This window comes from Phocoena phocoena, chromosome 11, assembly GCF_963924675.1.
Source record: "Phocoena phocoena chromosome 11, mPhoPho1.1, whole genome shotgun sequence".
NCBI lineage: Eukaryota > Metazoa > Chordata > Mammalia > Artiodactyla > Phocoenidae > Phocoena > Phocoena phocoena.
The window spans coordinates 26,109,049-26,127,705 of NC_089229.1; the positions used below are offsets into that span (position 1 = coordinate 26,109,049).

Sequence of the window (18,657 nt, forward strand, 5' to 3'; positions counted from 1 at the left end):
AGATGTCCCGTAAGTGCATTTGGAATAAGAGTAACACGAAAGGAAGCATTTAAGGCAAGCCTCACAACATCTTGCCAAAAATCCATCTTTTATCATAAACATACAGATTAAGTCAACAAGTAGTGGAGATGCCGCTCATCTCTTGAGGAAAAAGGGCAGTGTGGGAGGGGGCGGAATCAAGTTTCTGCAAGGGAGGGAGGCAAACAGCAGCACCTGGAGAGTAGTCTCGTGCGGGCGGGGCGCGCAGGGGGAGGGGCGGAGAGGGGAAGGGGGAGGAGACTCTCGCGTCCCTGCCCCGCCTTCCCCCCCCCCCGCCCCAAGGCGGCGGCGGCGGTGGCGGCGCAGGGCGGCCGCGCTGCTGTCTGTAGCATCTGCGGCAGCCCGCGCCGCCCCCTGACCGAGGCTCACCCCCGGCGAGCCCGAGCCCGAGCACGGCAGGCAGCTCGCGGCGCGGCGCAGCGGCACGGGGCCCCGGGAAAGTTCCCAGCGCGAGCGCCGAGATGCCGGGCAGCGACACGGCGCTCACCGTGGACCGGACCTACTCCGACCCGGGCCGGCACCACCGCTGCAAGAGCCGGGTGAGAGGCGCGCGCGGAGTGGCGGTGGGGGCGCCCGGCCGAAGGGCGAGGCCGGGTGGGCTTGGGCTCCCGCGGGAACGACGTCGCCCTGCGCGTTTCTCCGCCTCCCTCCCTCTCTCTCTTCCCGGCGGCCCCGAGTCCGGGCTTCCCCGCTCAGTTCGAGCTGACGGGCTTGGGAAGTGGGGAGTGGGAGCCCGGCCCGCGGTTCCGAGATCCCAGGTCCCCCTCCCGGGAGGGGGTGGCGCAAAGCACCGCCCGCCGTCCTCTTCCGCTCGTCGGTCCCAGCGCGCCCGGGTCTCCCCGACGGCCGGCGCTCCGCCGCCCTCTGCCAGGCAGCGCCCGCCGTGCGGTGGGGGACGCGAGGGGATCCCGCCATCCGCGGCACTGTGTTCGCGGAGGACGGCCTCCTTCCCTCTTTGTAAGCTCCGGTGCTGCCGCCGCGTCTCCGCAGCCGTCGGGGATTACGGGCTCGGGGCTGGTGGCCGGAGCCCGCGCGCTGCGCGCGGCCGGAGCGCGGAGGGGCGGCGGACCAGCTTCCCGTTTTCCCGCGGCCGCTCCTCCCGACTCTGCTCCAGTGAAAAGTCATTCTGCCCGCTGCCTCTTCAGAGTTTTTAGCCGTGCGGAGCCGGCGCCCTCTCCATTGTTTGCAGGGTAATTTGCTGTTGCCGATTTTGGCTGTGGGCGAAAATAGCTTTTCAGAGTATGCAGCGGAGACGAGCAGTACAGTGCTTGAACGTAGAGGGAGGCCTCAGCCTGAGCGCTGGTCCCTCGGGGATACCTTTATTCTCCTGAGGTGTTCAATCGTCCAGGCTCAATACTTCGCTCTCCCCTTGGCTGATTGAAGTGCCATTTAGAACAGCAGCTCCTCCACCCTGGCATTTGTTCGGGCGGGGGATACCTGGGAGTGTTCTTTGCTCTGACCGCTCACTTGTCCGATCTCAGCCTTTGAGTGCCAGCCTCCCTGCATCAAGTTCACGGAGGTAGGGTCGTGCTCGCATCGGTTAATCAATTTAACAGAATGATTTACATTTTTTCGGATTAAATATATTTAGTGGAATAATACTTACCTCCTGCATCCTGTTCACTCTAGCCTCCCCCCAAATAATTCTCTTAATTTTTTAAACTTTCTTTAAAAGTTCCATACAGTTTGTCATGAAAATAACTAGAAACTCCATTTGGAAGAAAACATCGATAAAAGATCTTTGGTTACCTACAGTTAGAAGTTTTTGGAGGGATGGCTGCTGGTGAATACAGTGTTAAATGCGAAGAAAGGTGAAGATCTTTTTCTAACGCGTTTGTAATTGGGAGGGGTGGCTCATAATGTTGTAGCTGACAGAAGAAATTTCAGATTTGAATAAAATGTGGAAGCTGGGTTTCTCTTGTCACAACTGTGGTGATCTTCGCGTAAACAACAGGATTAGTAATCTTTGAGGGATGGATGGCTCACAGCCCATTTAAGCAATTTGGCAAAACTCACGGAACTTTCCAAAACTCACTCTTTTTACTACTGAGATGGAAAGTGGCAAAGCAGATGTGTAAGTCAGCTGAAGACTTTATCTCTCCTGTATCTGCCATTGTTCCATTTCCACAGCCATTTTTTCTGTTAAAGGACCGCAACCTTATGTGAAGGATGTTTCTTATTTTGTTTAAAATTCTACCCACAGTATCAAATTACTACATTGTTTTGTTAGCATGGAGATACCTGGTTTTTATATAGACCGCGTATTAAAACTGAGTTAGACATTATATGTACTGATTATTCTAAATGAGCTTATTGGGCAAATGAAATCTGGTGAGGGCTGGAAGAAATTGGATCAAAGAAGGCTAGAGCTTCAGTGGACAGGGATCACAGGTTCTACAGCACTGATGATGCTGAGATCCCCGTTTAAACTTCTTGACTGTCTGCTTTTAGGGTATTTATTGTTGAGACAGTGGGGAATAGAAAGAACGAGTGGCAGTTTTGAAAACTCCTAAGAGCCTTTCTCAAGTGGGGCTGATGTAATTTTGATCTGTCCTGAAGGCAGCAATAAGTCTGCTATAATGAAGGAAAGGTAGCAGTAATTTTCCTGTGTAGCAGGTAGCCCGTTAGATGATTCTAATTCCTCTTTTGTGGAACTCACTTAGATGTAGCTATAAAGATTTATTTTCTTTACACTTAGAATGTATATAATGCTGAGGGAAAACGTCAAGTGGCACTAAGGTTTAATTTCTTGATGTCACCTTCTTGACGTAGCAATAAACCATCTAGTACAGGATTTAAAAATAACTTTTTTATGGACTCATTGGTAAATGAGCTCCCCTAAAAACACTATAATGAGAACTGGAGGTGCATGTGAAGAGCTGATAAACTTTCAGAGATATGCAGATTCCTCCCAGGCAGGGGCTAAGACTATGAGATCAAGTTCTTGGTTACCGAACGGTCATTTTTTGAGTTCAAAATTGATACTTTGTTGAGAAAACAGGGAACATACACATCTCTCTTGCTGAGCTTGTTTAAGCCTTTGAGACTGGAATAATAATGAGGCAGTGTACTATTTTAACAGTGTACAAGTCTATTTTTACAGCCAGGTGGATTAACCTAAATTTTTCCCCCCTCAGTGAAAATTGAATATAACTGATGAATTCTGTGGTTGTCTCTAAGCTGACAAGTCAGGATCGTTCACATTTTTAAACTTCATCTGGGTAAAACTCAGAAATGGTACATGTTAAAACTCAATGCACTCAATGTAATATCCCTCTGCTTTAAAATAAAGAGCATCTGTAATTAGAATCCTGCTTTCTTTTTTTATGTCCTAGATAGTTAAAGCCTATTATCTATTTATTTATATTTTAAAAATATTTATTTATTTGGCTGTGCTGGGTCTTAGTTGCCGCACACGGGATCTTTAGTTGCGGCATGCGAACTCTTTGTTGCGGCATGTGAGATCTAGTTCCCTGACCGGGGATCAAACCCAGGCCCCCCTGCATTGGGAGCATGGAGTCTTAGCCACTGGACTACCACGGAAGTCCCCTATTATCTTTTTAAGAATATAGGCAGTCTGCGTTCTAGACAGCAACTGGTCTTTATTCATCAATTATGTCTGAATAAAATTTTTGGTAGACCTAATTTTAAATGTCCTAAAATACCATCTTCAGCCACTTGGGTATAGTGGTGAACAGCTGTGGCTCTGGGAGCAGAAGACTTGGATCGTATTCTGGCTCTTCACACTTCCCAGCTGGGTGACGGCTGGGGCAGGGTCTCACCTTTCTGAGCCTCCAGTTCCCCATCTATAAAAGGTGATAATAATCCCTACTTTGGGGAGTGATTATGAGTCTTCAATAAGAGAATTTGTAAAAACAATGGTTGTGTATACTCAGGTATTAGCTGTTTTTCTCCATATATGTAAGGTGGATAATTTTTTTTTTCTTGCTCTGTTGATACCACTAAACAGAACTGCTCGTTGTCCTGAGTGCCTGCCTTCCCCCCATCTCTAGTCTGTCAGCCATGCCATTGGATCTTTGACATTTCTCTGGAATTGGTTCCTTCCGTGTTCCCCAGTTATCCCACCTTCGTTTAGCCACTTAAGACCTCAGGAAGAGATAACTGGTACGTTAGCTTCCTCTTTGGTCTCTGATGTCATCAACTTCTATTCCATCTAGCCTGCAAGGACCAGACTGTTCTGTCTGCAGAAGCACTTTCATTTGGCTAGCCCGCAGAAGGCAGATTCTGTGCGAGTAGTGCTGCTTCCTAACCATGTCACCTTGGACCTTATAGTCATCCTAAGTCTTAGTTTCCTCTTCCACAGCATAGAGGTGTTGTGAGTAATAAATGAGTAATGTCTAAAAATGCCAGGTCCACAGTGACAACTCAGTAGATAGTGGCCAGTTTTTGTTATTACTGTGTAAGACATATTCATAAGCTTGGAAATGGAAAGACTCTAATTTTGTGAATAATATAGAGACTTTTCTGGCACTTGTAGCATTTGGTACCTCCCTCCATTGCACATTCCTCATCAATTGATTGTTTACATGTTTATAAACTATAGACACTGGCACTTTGCGAGCAAGAAGTTTCATTCAGCAAATATTTGTGAGCACCTTCTCTGGGCTAGCTGCAGGCATCGGGAATATAAGGGTGAATGAAACAGTCCGGCCCCTCTGGAAACTTAATATCTGGTGAGTGTATCTTATTTATACTTGTGGCCCCAGGAAATACCCTTCTCTTTTACAGGAGGAAGTGATGATAGTAAGTAGCCTCTAGCATCTGAAGTAAAACCTGTGTTGGGCATGGTTGCTACCTGTAGTACATCTTTATACATGCTGAGGTTTGGAAATTGATCCAGAATTGCACGATGAGTAATGGCCAGAGGGAGGCAGGAAGAAGCGGATGTCAGATCCCTTCTCACCATGGAAATGGTTGGGCAGTGGTGTAGTAAGTTGATGATCGCATGCTTACTTCCTGGGCAGGAACCAGAGCGAGTGGAAACTGAACTTCTGTTGTAGGTGACACTGACCTGGTGAAGTGGTAAGCTGAGTACGTGGTGTGTGAGTACACTTTTAATCAGTGATTTGTGTTATTCTGAAGAGTTAATTAAAGGGACGGTGAATAGATGAATGTCGAGTCAGAATTTTCTTAAGTGCAACACGAGCGATTGATGCGGTGCATGTTTTTTGAGCGATGCTTTGCTGCGGTCTCGCCGGTTCTCCCTTTAGATCGGAGCGTGCTGCGATCCACCAGCATGCTTGCTTGTCACATCCACTGTAGAACACTAAAACAGCTCCTACCAAGTTGGATCGCAGGACTTCTTTGCTTCAGATCCACCGCCTGGATTTCCAGGGCTGCTCTTGAGGTCAGAAATCAGCCTCATCTTTCTAGGTGGATATTGCCCAAGTCTTAACTTAGGAGAGGCTGTAGCTTTCAGCCCTGCTGTTTCTTTTTTTTTTTTTTTTTTTTGCGGTACGCAGGCCTCTCACTTTTGTGGCCTCTCCCGTTGCGGAGCACAGGCTCCAGACGCGCAGGCCCAGCGGCCATGGCTCACGGGCCCAGCCGCTCCGTGGCATGTGGGATCTTCCCGGACCGGGGCACGAACCCGTGTCCCCTGCATCGGCAGGCGGACTCTCAACCACTGCGCCACCAGGGTAGTCCAGCCCTGCTGTTTCTTAACTGTGTTTTCATGTTTTCAGCAGAGAGGCGGGTGGTGAGAGAGAAGAGAACCATGGATCACTGTACCGTGAATCAGAATGAGGACTCTACATTCCTCAGAAAAGGGACATCATAGTTGTGCATGATCTGTGCATAATCCAGCTGCTTCCACTGACTTGGGGGAGGGAGATGCTACTTGAAGGAGAATGTAGTGTGTGTGTTGATTATTCCTCTGTAAGAAGGCAAAAAGTACGTAAATGAAGAAAAGAACGCAGCAATGGTGATAATAGCCAACGTGTACCAATTCCTCACTATACACCAGGCGCAATATTAAGCACTTTAAATGCACCACCTCCTTAATCCTCACAATATCCTATTTATAGTTCCATGTTACGGATGAGGAGGTTAAGGCCCAGATGGGTTAAGTAATTTGTCCAAGGCCCTGTGGCTATTAGGAAATGGTGGAACCAGGGTTGATGAACCCAGATCTAATAACAGAGCTGGCATTTTAACCACTTCCCAATCTTGTGCTTTTGAGCTGAGTATTGGAGAGCAGCTCAGTCTTATTTTATTTTATTTTTTTGTCTGCGTTGGGTCTTCATTGCTGCATGCGGGCTTTCTCTAGTTGCGGCGAGCTGGGGCTACTCTTCTCACTGCGGTGGCTTCTCTTGTTGCGGAGCGTGGGCTCTAGGCGCACGGGCTTCAGTAGTTGCAGCACGTGGGCTCAGCAGTTGGGGCACACAGGCCCTAGAGCGCAGGCTTAGTAGTTGTGGCACACAGGCTCAGTTGCTCTGCAGCATGTGAGATCTTCCCGACCAGGGATCAGACCCGTGTTCCCTGCGTTGGCAGGTGGACTCCTAACCACTGCGCCACCAGGGAAGTACGAGCAGTTCAGTCCTAATAAACCTGCTGACTGCTTGGGGATGGATCGCTCAACTTCCACAGGGTGCCCAGCCAAAATTGTGAGCTCGGGATTCTCAGGACACAGCACTTTGCCAGTGCTTTGCAGATAGGTGTATGTTCCCAGTAAGCATTTGGAGAATGCACGATTTATGAACTTTTTATAATGCCTAAGATGTAAGACTTTTGACAGTAGTTGGGGACATCTTCAAGGCTGTTAAATAAGCTTATGATTTAAAGACATTGTCAAGGAATCTTCTACCTGGTCTTTGGTCTCTGGAGGATGAGCAGTTGAAGTACACAACGAGGGTCGTTCCTCCTTGTGACAACTGAGTCTAGTTCTGGCCTCACAGGATCTCCCTGTAGGACTTGAACTTCACTGAGCTGAAGGCATACGCTTCTCATACTTAAGGCAGAGGGTTGGTAACTTAGACTCAAAGGTTTCACCATGTTAGAACTGAAGGAGAATTCAGACATTAACTCCAGACATTCCACTTGCAGAAGTAGGAAAGTGACATCCAGCCAGACTGTAACCAGTGAAATTACGTAACTAATACAGACTGATTAGGACTAACCATTATACCAGCCTGTCTCTTAGAAGAGAATTTCTTTAAAGAAAACTGCTTAAAACATTGTTAAATACCAAGTTAACTGCTAAGTTACGTGTGATAAACATCTCAAAATTGAACTCGGGTGAAATGGGAATTTCGAACTATTTTCAGTAGAGAATTAATTGATGAACAGATTTAAAATTTTGTGATTTTTAGGTGAAAAAGGCTGACTTTGAATGATTTAGTGTTGGGCCATTATCCTTCTGAATTTATTTCCAGATTTTTGGTGGGGCCGGAGCGAAGAGGAGGGGTAACAATTCGTATATCAGACTACTTAGCTGTACTGGACCTGCTGCCCCTTTTAAAAAATTATCTTTTCTGAGGTCACTTTTATTGTCTTTTTTTTTTTTTTTCAAAATAAAGTTTTGAGAAGTGAGTTCATCTTTGTCTGACCTTCTACCTGTTGGGTAAGGGTACTGGGAAAAAACATATACCACATGCAGAAGTCTTGGAATATATCATATACGGACTTCACTTAGAATTCATCCCCAGTGTTCTGTCACCTCTGAAGCTCTCCGTTCCTGTGAGTCTCTTTTGAGAGCGTCTTCCAGCACCATGTGGCTTTGGTATATGTAATTTCCATATAACAGAGCCTGTAAACACAGACTGAAAACATCATCTGGTTCTTCGCCGAAGAAATAGTCATGTGCTGCAACCCCGGGGGAAGACAGGGATGGGGTCCATCGGCCTTTTGAGAGATGGCACGTCCAGTGCCCATCCCCAGGGACATGCCTCCCTGAGTGAAAGTGTGTGTGGTTCCTGTCTTAACATGCTGACTTGAGAGCCCAACCTAGGTGTGGCTTTACCCCGGCGTACCCAGATGTTCCACAGGCACCTCGAAGTCTGTGTGTCAGACTTAACTCGTTCTCTCTAATCCCCCGCAATTCCTGATGAATACTTTTCCCATACAGCCAGCCCCCAAACTGGATGCATGGGAAGCCCTGTCAATCAGCCCCCCTCGTCCACCACATCCAGTAGTTTACTTCTTAAATTTTCTCAACCACTTTTTCCTTTTTATCCCCAACTCACTTAAAGCAGTTTACTTCTAGATTTGAGGGCTGGAGTGAAGGGTTCAGAGTCTGGACTTTGGAGCCAAGCTGGAATGTCAGCTTCTCCACCTACCAGCCGTGTGAATGACTGTGAGAAGTGGCATTGGGAAACCCATCACAGCGTTTGTTGTTCTGACATTGAGTTATTCTTTGTCTACCGCAGAGTTCCCCAGACTTCACTCATTCCCACGCCTCCTACTAACAGCTTCGGGCCACCTGTACCCTTATTTACTTAATATTTCTAAATCAATTCACTCCTTAAAATTTTATCTTTAAAGTATCCATGTGACTACTCTAGCCGAATACTGTCTGGGCCTCTGAGGCCTGCAGCACCAGATGAAAAAGATTAGCAAATGCGGGAGCTTTGTTAGGGAGCTGTTAGTGCAGGACAAGACTTTCTCCTGGACTGAAGCAGCTGTGTTGGATTGAGGACTGTTTTCAAGGGACTGACTCGCTCCCGGTGATTCTGTGTGTTTAACGCTTTCATTTTTGTCCTCCTAAAATGATTCAGAATCATTGAGGAAAACACTGGTGTTAATGTATCATCTCCCTTCCTTTATGAAACAGTTCTCTTAGACCGTTTGCCTAGAAAATGCTTAGAAATATATATTTTTTCTTCTCATGGGTTGTGAAAATTTGAATGTTTTGGGATGAACAGAAGTGCACCTTGTTGAGTTGAAGGCAGTCTTGTCTGGGTAGGGATACTTGGGAGAGGTTGGGAAAACAAGAGTTGTGTTCCAGGCTATGTTTCTAGTCTTCCCATGACCGAGGGAAGGCCTGAGGCTAAAGAATGGATATCCAGAAGATTCAGATTCTTTGGGAGCTTCAGGCAAGGACAGAAAGTGGGTGGAGAAGAAATTTAAGCTCTGTGTTTCTCTGAAGTAAAGTTGAATCTAATTAAGCTGTATCTGTAGGCTTGTTGTAACGTAAGGAAACTAAATGATGCCTTGAGCTGCATCCTTTCTCAGAAAATCTGATATAAGCACTTGTCCAAAAATAAAGTCTGCCCTTAGTGAAAGCTATGCTTCAACACCTCGGTATATTTACTCATGTGTGTGCAAGTGTGTGTTGGGACCGAAAGTCCCTCTTTCTCTGTCTTTGTAAAGATGTTGTCATAATCCAGAAGGCTTGGAACTCGGCTTCAGTGGTGTACTATTTTAATCTCACTAATTGGAACAGGTGGCCTCGATTTGAGACTGAATCACTAGTTGGCATCGATTTTAATTTATCTGAACATATGAGGCCCATTCAGTAAGAGCTGTTCAGGCTGTGCATTGGCATCAGGCAAAGTGCTCGAAAGCTTCAACCATTAAAAGCACAGGAGACAGAGAGGAGGGTTGAAGAAATGCAGTCGAATAGTTTGCTGCTTTGACTCCATTCTTAAATATTGGGTGAAGAGCTGTAAAGGAACGTGGTTAAGGAAAGCTTGTCTAGATGCTTGAGACATCTACTTGTAAATATTTCTCCAAGTGAGGAAGATGTCTTACGTACATCCTTTGAATCCACCCCACAAGCTGGCATGTTTCAAGAGGACTTCATGCTGTCCTCCTGGCTCTGTAGGTCTCAGCACATCGACAGGCGTGAGGTGAAGGGGTGTGCCTGGGCAACTCAGCTTACCGCAAGTGCTCAAGTTGAGGTACCTTAAGACACTTCTCGTGAAATCACGCATGGTCTCCTGATCGTGAGCTTCTCCGGCTGGACCACTGCTTTATTTTTAGAGTAACTGTATGCTTTGCATAGTGTCTTGTCAATATCTTGCTTTAAATCCTGCAGCTTCTTACCCTGACACCAGAGCCTCTTCATCTGACCTTTGTCTTTCACCCTCTCTCTGCCCTTGAGCTCTGGTCTCCTTTCTTTGTGGGCTCCCATGCCTCCCCTTTCTGCCTGTGGGCACTTGCTTCATCCTCTCACATGGGGATGGTTATGTTTTTTATCCAGACATGGAGCCTGGTTCATAGTTGGGGCTTGTAAATACTGACCGAGTGAGTGGATGTGGGTATGCTCTACAGGACTTCAGAAGCTGGAAAGTGTATTCTACTCTTGATCCGTATCAATGCAGATTAATCGACCTTGTTATAATTGCTGTACAGGACTTCACTATATGGGTATTCCATAATTTATTTAACCGTTTCCTTACTAAAGGATACTTGTATTACTTCCAATCTTTGATTATTATAGGCACCTCATTGACTGCCCTTGGGCATGCTTCTTTTCCCACGCGTGAAGAATATGTTACTAGGCTAAATTCTTAAACGTGGGATCGTTCATCAAAGGGTGTGTGCGTTTTAAATCATGCTATTGTGAAATTGAACACCGCCCCTGTGTAGCAGAGAGCGAAGCTGATACAGTTTATGTTACGGTCGGCGTATGAACATGCCTCAGCTCACATCTTCCCGACACGCAGTGTGTTAGCGGGTTCGTTGACCTTCACCAATCTGGTAGGTGAAAACTGGTACCTCATTTTAATTTATATTTTTCCTGATACGAATGAGGTTGATTGTAGTTTAAAATTTTTATTTTGAAATAATTACAGACCCACAGGAAGTTGCAAAAAAATAGCACAGAAATGTCCGTGTACCACCCCTCTACCCAACCCGGATTCTCCCAAGGGTTACATCTTATGTAATTGTAGTACAATGTGTGAATTATATTTTCACACACTTAAAAAACATTTGTCTTTATTGTGAACTACCTGTTTATATATTCTGGCCATTTATCTGTTGGGTTATTCATCTCTTAGTTTGATTTGTAGAAGTTTCTTACTTATTAAATAGGTTGTTTGCACCTACATTTTTTCCAGTTTGTCATTTCTGACTGTTAATTTTCTACTGTTGCATAACTAATTACTACAAATCTAGCAACTTAAAACAACACCCATTTATCATCTCACGGTTTCCATGGGCCAAGAGTCCAGACCCAGCTTACCTGCCTCCTCTGCTCAGTTTCATCAGCCTAAAATCAAGGTGTCAGCCGGGCCCACAGTTTTGTCGGAGGCTTGGAATACTTTTCCAAGCTCACTGGTTGTTTACCCAGTTAAGTTCCTTGCAGCTGTAGGACTGAGGCCCTCAGCCCCCAGAGGCTGCCTACTATTCCCTGCCGTGTGGCCCCCTCCACAACATGGTAGGCTGTTTCTTCAAGGCCAATAGGAGAGCGTCTCTGTTGCACTACCTCCAGACAAGGGCTCTTTTAGAGGGCTCACCTGATAGGCCAGGCCCACTCAGTTATTCCATCTTTTGATGAACTAAAATCAACTGATTAGGAACCTTAATTAAATCTGCAAAATTCTTTCACCCTTGCCATATAATGTAACCTAATTATGGGAGTAAAATCCCATCATAGTCACACGTCTTGCTCATATACAAGGAGAGGTTATCTGACAGGGTGTATACGCCAGTGGGTAGGAATCTTGGGGGCTGTCTTAGAATTCTGCCTTCCACACTGATTTAATGACACGTTGTGTGTGTATAGAGCTAGCATATACCAAACACCAAATAAATATTAACCAGACTTTGCCATGAAGAAATTTAAAAATTTTAGGGCATACAGGTTTGTGTCATTCTTAGAATGGCCTTCCAGATTTTAAGAGCCTTTAAAAAACCAAAACACCATGTTTTTTAAATACGTTTTATGATTTGTGTTTTTATGTATTTTAATCTTGATCCAGTTAGAATTTGATTCTCTTTAAGATGTCTACACATAAATGACATAGTTATCCCTGCACCATTTTTTGCATAGTTACTTCTCTTTAAAAATACACTGCTGTCCATATGTAGAGTTTCATTTTTATAAATTTCTTTCTCCTGTTTTAAAAGTATTGAATCAAAGGTTATAATTTTGGTTCATTTATTCTGGGTTGATATCCCCCCTCTCTCCCACACCCTCATCCAGGATTTGAAATGAGCATTTTGAACACTGTAGCTCATGCATTTAGAAACTTTCAACAGGCATGATTCCAGTATCACCTACTGTAAGGAAAGACCAAAAGGTAAAGGAGAAGAGATGGTAAAGTTTGTCATTTAAAAAAAAAATTTGCTTTCAATTCTTTTGAAGTAGATGTTACCTCTCAACAAGTTCTACATATTCTTAACAGTATAAAGAGTATGTGTTGTTGTTTCCTAAGCCCTCTGTGCTGCCTTAATCATTGTGGTCCACCATCCTAGCTCTGGAGATGAAAGAGCAGGAATGACTTTCAGCAGACTGCTTTCAAGCTTGTGGCCCTCTCACTTAGTAAGCATATATAGCACCCTTATGCTGTCCTGGGTACTAGGAATTTAAGTTGGTTTATGACTCATGTTAAAATAAGTAAAACAAGATTTCATGTTTGTAGGTAATGAGCTGTTGCTTTGTTTGGCTTAATTATCCTTATTTGTAGGTTACTCCTGTGGCTTGTTAATATCAGTAGATGTTTAGGGGTTGTTCTGTGCACCTGAGTTAATTATTGAGAGGTTCACATGGCTTATAATCCCTGTGTCTGACACAGAGGGAGGTTGAAACTGTTGATTGTGCCCGGAAATGAACACTTTAACATTTCATAAGCTGACCCAAGAGCATATTAATGGTGGAATGAGTGTGCTTTTATTACGTGTATTTTCATTTTGGAAAGGCACTGTGCTTGTCAAAACCTCCTGACTTAAGCAAATTATCAAGTACTATTTGTTGTATAAAGCCAGCCAAAATTTACCTCATGTCCTGAGCAGTTTAGAGGTACTCACTGAATTGGCATCTGTTGGCTATGTGGGTACCAAAATTAAAGTGAGAGTCTTCTTTCATTCAGGTGGCTCATTTATGTCCTGTGACAACCTGGGGAGCCATGAGGGCTCTTACTTAACACCAAATCATTTTCTGTTTCTAATATCCCGAAGTGTTCCTACTGTTTGGGTAGGTGGGAACATTAAGTTCTGTCGAGAAATTTGACTAGCATTCTGGCCATTTAAAATGGTCTAATAGCAAGAAAGTTTTTAAAGTACTCAGGGCTCGAATTAAGCTCTTATTTTTAAAAAATATTTATTTGTTTATTTGGTTGCGCCGGGTCTTAGTTGTGGCAGACGGGCTCCTTAGTTGCGGCAGGTGGGCTCCTTAGTTGTGGGTCACCAGCTCCTTAGTTGTGGCATGTATGTGGGTTCTAGTTCCCTGACCAGGGATTGAACCTGGGCCCCCTGCATTGGGAACGCAGAGTCTTAACCACTGCGCCACCAGAGAAGTCCCTAAGCTCTTATTTTTAAAGAAGGAGTTAAAAGGAGAGCTCTTCAGCCTTGTGCTGTTTAAGGATGGTTTTGCGAACTGAGCCCACCGTTCCAACAGACATATTTTGAAACTTTTCTTTGGGCAAATAGATGAATGAAATAATCTTGTATTTATGTAGCTTCCTTTAAATTAACGTTGATGCCTTCTCAGCCTTCATTTTTGAAATAATTTGTTGCAAATTTGGGGTGATTTTAATGGTAACAGATTTGCTAAATAAGAATAATACATATATTGTTGAAAGACAGAGATACTAAATCTGTATACAAAGATTATTTTATTTTGTGATACTTTGGACATTTCAGAAATCACAATTACTTTGTTAGTAAATAATTCTTTAAAGTAATTGCTCCTTAGTTTATTTGTACAGTAGCCTAAAATGAGCCTGGATGTTTTTCTAGGGCAGCTAGCTTATTAAACTCTCAGTGGATTTTAATTTTCTTAAGTTTATGCTTGCTTTGGTTGTTAAATTTAATTTAAGGCTGAAGTTAATGTCCTATGGAAGTAAATGCAGTGACATCAGATTCCAAAATTATAAGGTAATGAAATGGCCCATCAGAAACAGCAACTTACACCATATTTTAAAAGTAAACCAGGGAAGGATATTCTGAGCGTGAGGAAAACCTGTGTCAAATCATTAACCAAAGTTCTGGTTAAATAGTAGACAACTTTATTTTTAATTACTAAATGCTTCAGATATGGAGAAGACCTTTTTTTTAAGTGTGGTGCTCATAGACCTACCTCCTAGATGTAACAGGTGTTAACATTTTGCCATGTTTACACCAGATTTCCGTCACTTGTTTTTAAGAGATAAATGGTCCCAGATACAACGTCTGGATGTCTTCTCCCTTCCTATTTCCTCAGAGGTCTCTGTAAGCTGAATTTGTTGTGTTTCATTCCTTTGTATGTTTTTATACATTGCGAGAATCCGTAAGCTATGTATAGTTTGTATTTTGGATTAAATATTTATATAAATGGAATCTTTTGTAACTGGTTATTTTTTCCAACATGGTGTTTATACACTTATTCAACTTCATTTCCATTTTTTACTGCTGTACATTATTTCAGTATATGAGTAAACCAGAGTCTTGACAGCCATTCTCCTAATGGTGGACAGGCAGGTTGATTCTGAGAAGGTCTGTATACTTGTGGGAGGGTTTCTCTAGGAAAGATACTTAGAAGTGACATTCCTGGGGCAGAGGAAAAAGAATATCTTCAACCTTACCATCTATTCTTAAGTAGCTTTGTCAAGTAACTTTATTTACAGGAGTGTTTTCTTAAAGTCATGTTTTAATATTTGTCATAGAAGATTTTCATAATGATGTTAGATTTTATGTAGATGTTGAATAGTATTTGTTTAAAGTTTGTACGCATTTTAATTTTTTCTGAAAGCACATATAAAGTTATTTTGAGTTTGCTAGTAGGCAGTTTTTTGGACCACGCCAAGAACTTAAGCATCTATACTCTCGTTAATGTCTATCAAAGCTCTTGTTTTAGAGTTAAAACCATCAGTTTATAGAAGTATATTCATTGACATGTCAAGAGGTCATGCTTTTACGTTGATTGAAAAAGTTTTCAAAATACGTGCACAGAAGATACCATTTTTGTTTGTAAAGTGGCACATACAAATAGAACGTGAATAAAGCTAGCAGAAGTGAGTAGTCTGCTGGTAGTGTGACAAGGGCTTACGTGGGTTACGATAATTTTTACAACAGTACCAAAAAGTAGGTACAGTTCTCCTCATTTTATGGATGAAGAGCTGAGGCTCAAACAGGGGTAAATAACTCAAGCATGATCATACCAATAAGAAATGGAAAGGCTGGAACTTGAACCCAGATTGGTCTGCCTTCATGAGCCTTTGCCTCTAACCATTAGGCAGAACTGCAACAACCGCTGAAAGGATAGTGACATAGAAACCCAAATCTAGACACTGGTTACCTCTGGGTAAGTAGAGCGTTGGGTGCTTCATTTTTCTTCCACTGGCTTTTTGGTGTTTTCATAGCTTTTCTAAAACAAACATTCATTGTTTTGCAGTTAAATCTAGCTAAATGATGAGCAGCCTTTGTCCTGAAAAGGAGAAGATAAATCACAGTAATGCTATAACTTTCTCATTTACTCTTTGTTTTGCCCCAGGTCTGGGGAAGGGTCAGTGGTCAAGACTCGTGACCCCATGACAGAAACCAGTAGCAGCGCTGCATTGTAGGTCCCATGCTGCACACCCTAGAGCATGGATCTAGAATTCCCTGGCTTTCTTCCTAGGCAGGGATGATTTGAAGCAGGATGTGTTCTAACTCGAGGTCTCCGTAGAAAATATGAGGAGAGGCTGCCTTATTCCAGTTGCCCCTTCATTGTCCTAAGTGCTTCACTGGGTGCTCAGCGCTGGGCTGGGCCCTAAGACCGGTCAGACGTGGGCACTGCCCTGGAGGTGCTCAGGCTCAGGAGGACAAACTTGCACACAGAAAATGGCAGTGCTCCAGGGAGCCCTGACCTCACCTGGGCCCTTCTGGAAAGAATTGACCCAGAGTCCACCCTGAGAGGCTCTAGACAGGAAGGAGTAGGTGTCCGCTGTTAAGGCTTCCTGGCCTACCTCCCTTCATGCTCACACTCTCCTGCATGAGTGTCTCCTGATAGACGTTTGTAGGATGTGATTGGGAGAGAAGGACAGGTGGTACCCATTTTTGAGGTTTTGGTTCCCCTCTGATTAGCCCTTTGATGATGTGCTTTGTATATGAGTATATGCGTGTGTATGTATCGTTACATCCTCGTGCACAGGAAATACTAAACCCTGGGCATCACAGATAGGTCCTTTGATTTGACTCAGATGTAAGCGGGATGCTGCCGAAAAGGGAGGAACAGAGTTGTTCGTTGTCATGGCAACCAGCAGGTTTTTTTGTTTTGTTTTGTTTTGTTTTGTTTTGTTTTTTTTCTAGTGGAACACTGCCTTTGTAACCCAAACCAGACACCCTTAGTTCCTAACTACAGAAAACAGACTGATGCAAACTCCAGAAATTATAGTACCATCTCTCAGTGAGGTTTTGTTTGCTTTTTGGAAACTGTCTTGCGGTGGTTTGGGTTCCTTTGTAGAATTTCACTTATGAAAGTCACGCTTTAAGTGCCTTAGGATTTTGTGAAGTCGGTACTTAGGGCTTTCGCATTATTATTACGCATCAGCCTCGTTTCCACCCCCACCTCACCCCAGTTTAATCTACGTGGCCAGGATTTTTACTGATACGAGGGATTAGCCTGAGGTTGCATTTGGAGTTTGGGAGACGTTATACACTCTGCGGCACGAGCTCCTCCCTGATGAAAAGTGTACACTCTCCCTCCCGTTGAATGCGTTTGCTGTTTGACCTTGTGTGATCTTTTTTGTGCTTCGGTCTTCACCATTCATCCCTCTCTAGACTCAGCAGACACCAAGATGCTTAGAACATCTCACTCCTGCAGTCACTCTGTAGGCAGGTTGAGAGTCCACCCTTTGCTGTCTGAGAACTCCTGGAGGATTGAACCGTTATGGTTTTCTTTCGGTAGCTTTGGTGAGGTTTCTTAAACCTGGGGTACAAAAGGCCAGTGTAAGAAGAGAGCCCTTCTGCAAACAGGTGGAGCTTAACTTGGGAGAATAAGGACCTCCTTGAGTGGCTAGGCAGAGTTTTTTTGTTTTTTAGCACTTTGGGAGAAGGCAGAAACATAGGCTACACTTTACTTCCCCTAACTTCTTGGTCTGAGGTGTCCCCTTCACCCAGGACCACACCTTGAGATCGAGAGCCCTGATGGGCCTCCTTGGGTAGTAGCATCCAGGTGGGTAGTGTCTGCGTCTCCTCAGCACGTGCCAGGGAAGAGGACTCACTCGGGCACCTTTGCATGGCACTGATTTAAGAATGAGCTCCCTGTAGCCCCTTGGCTGGCTTCTTCTGACCCCCTTTCACCAAGTCGGCAGCATCTCATGTGGGAGATGTTGGGCCACTGTCCACGCGTAAGCAGTACAGGTATGGGTCGTGCCTGCAACAATTCTGCTTTCAGCCTAATTCAACACATATGTGTTGAGTACCTTGCTCCGTGCCTGGCATCCCAGGGAACAGAAGAAATTTCCCTACTCTGACCAAGCTTATATTCAGGTAGGTCGAGGCAGAGAGCCCAGACCAATAGGTAAATTACACTGTATGTTAAGTGGTGATAAATGCAATGTTAAGAAAGAAAGCATGGAAGAGAGGGCTGGGGAGGCCCAAGGTGTGTGTGTGTGTGGTGGGGTGTGGGTGGGATAGAGGAAAGCAGTTTCAGGTAGGAGGCTCAAGGTCAGCTCTACTCAGAGATGCCGCTGAGGATGGGCCCGAGGAAGAAAGCTATTCAGCTGTGCAGGGGATGAGCTCTCCAAGGAAAGAGAACAGCAAATGCAGACTCCCTGCAACAAGCGTGCGCCTGTTGTGTTTGAGGCACATCAAAGAGGCCACGTGGCCGGACAGGGCGATCAATCAAGGAGTTGAGGAATAATTTAGAACGTGAGGTCCAAGAGGCAGGGGCAGGCCAGTTCATGGGGTAGTTCATGTTTAACAAGGATCACCTGGGCTGCTAGATTCAGAACAGGCCATTTTCAAGCCCTTCTTTGGCGTGTTAGAGCTCAGAGGGGCAGCTCAGTGTCAGGGCTCTGGGGACCACGGGCCTGGTTTTTAAATCCTGGTTCTGCCACTTACAAACTGTGTGGACTCATCGTAGGCAGTTTGCCCAACCCATCTGAGTATCAGTTTCCTCATGTGAAAAAATAAGTGTAATTCTTGTCTTATAAAGATGTTGAAGGCTTCTGTAAGATCCTGAACTGAAGGGGTCTTCCCTGACTCCCCTTCCCAGCTCATCCCCAGCCTGGGTGCTCCCTGACCAGACTGGTACCCAAGTCTGTTGTGAGCCTTCTTCGTGTTCTTCTCATGTGTGATTCGCTTGTCTCTCTCCCCCTGGAAAGCGGGCAGGGATTGTATCTCCAGGGCTTCACACATAATGCACAGTATATGTTTGGATGGATAGAGAAATAGAAGGATGCAAGGAAGGAAAGAATGAATTAAGATTTCATGCATAGGTATTAGTGTAATATTTGAGTTCACACGTTCCAACAGACCGTAGGACTTTTTCTGTTCAGAGGTCAATGTTTGAGGACGTCAAATGGTTAAGGC

General features: G+C 44.6%; 1 protein-coding gene across 1 annotated transcript in view; it reads left to right on the forward strand.

The window, feature by feature from the left end:
* The first annotated feature begins 277 nt into the window (after positions 1–277).
* Positions 278–18,657, forward strand: part of TMCC3 (transmembrane and coiled-coil domain family 3) — a 68,340-nt gene continuing 49,960 nt past the window's right edge. Inside the window, exon 1 of the mRNA XM_065887071.1 lies at positions 278–578. Within this exon, the coding sequence (XP_065743143.1) occupies positions 501–578 (78 nt within the window). The 5' untranslated portion in view covers positions 278–500. The remainder of the gene's footprint in view (positions 579–18,657) is intronic.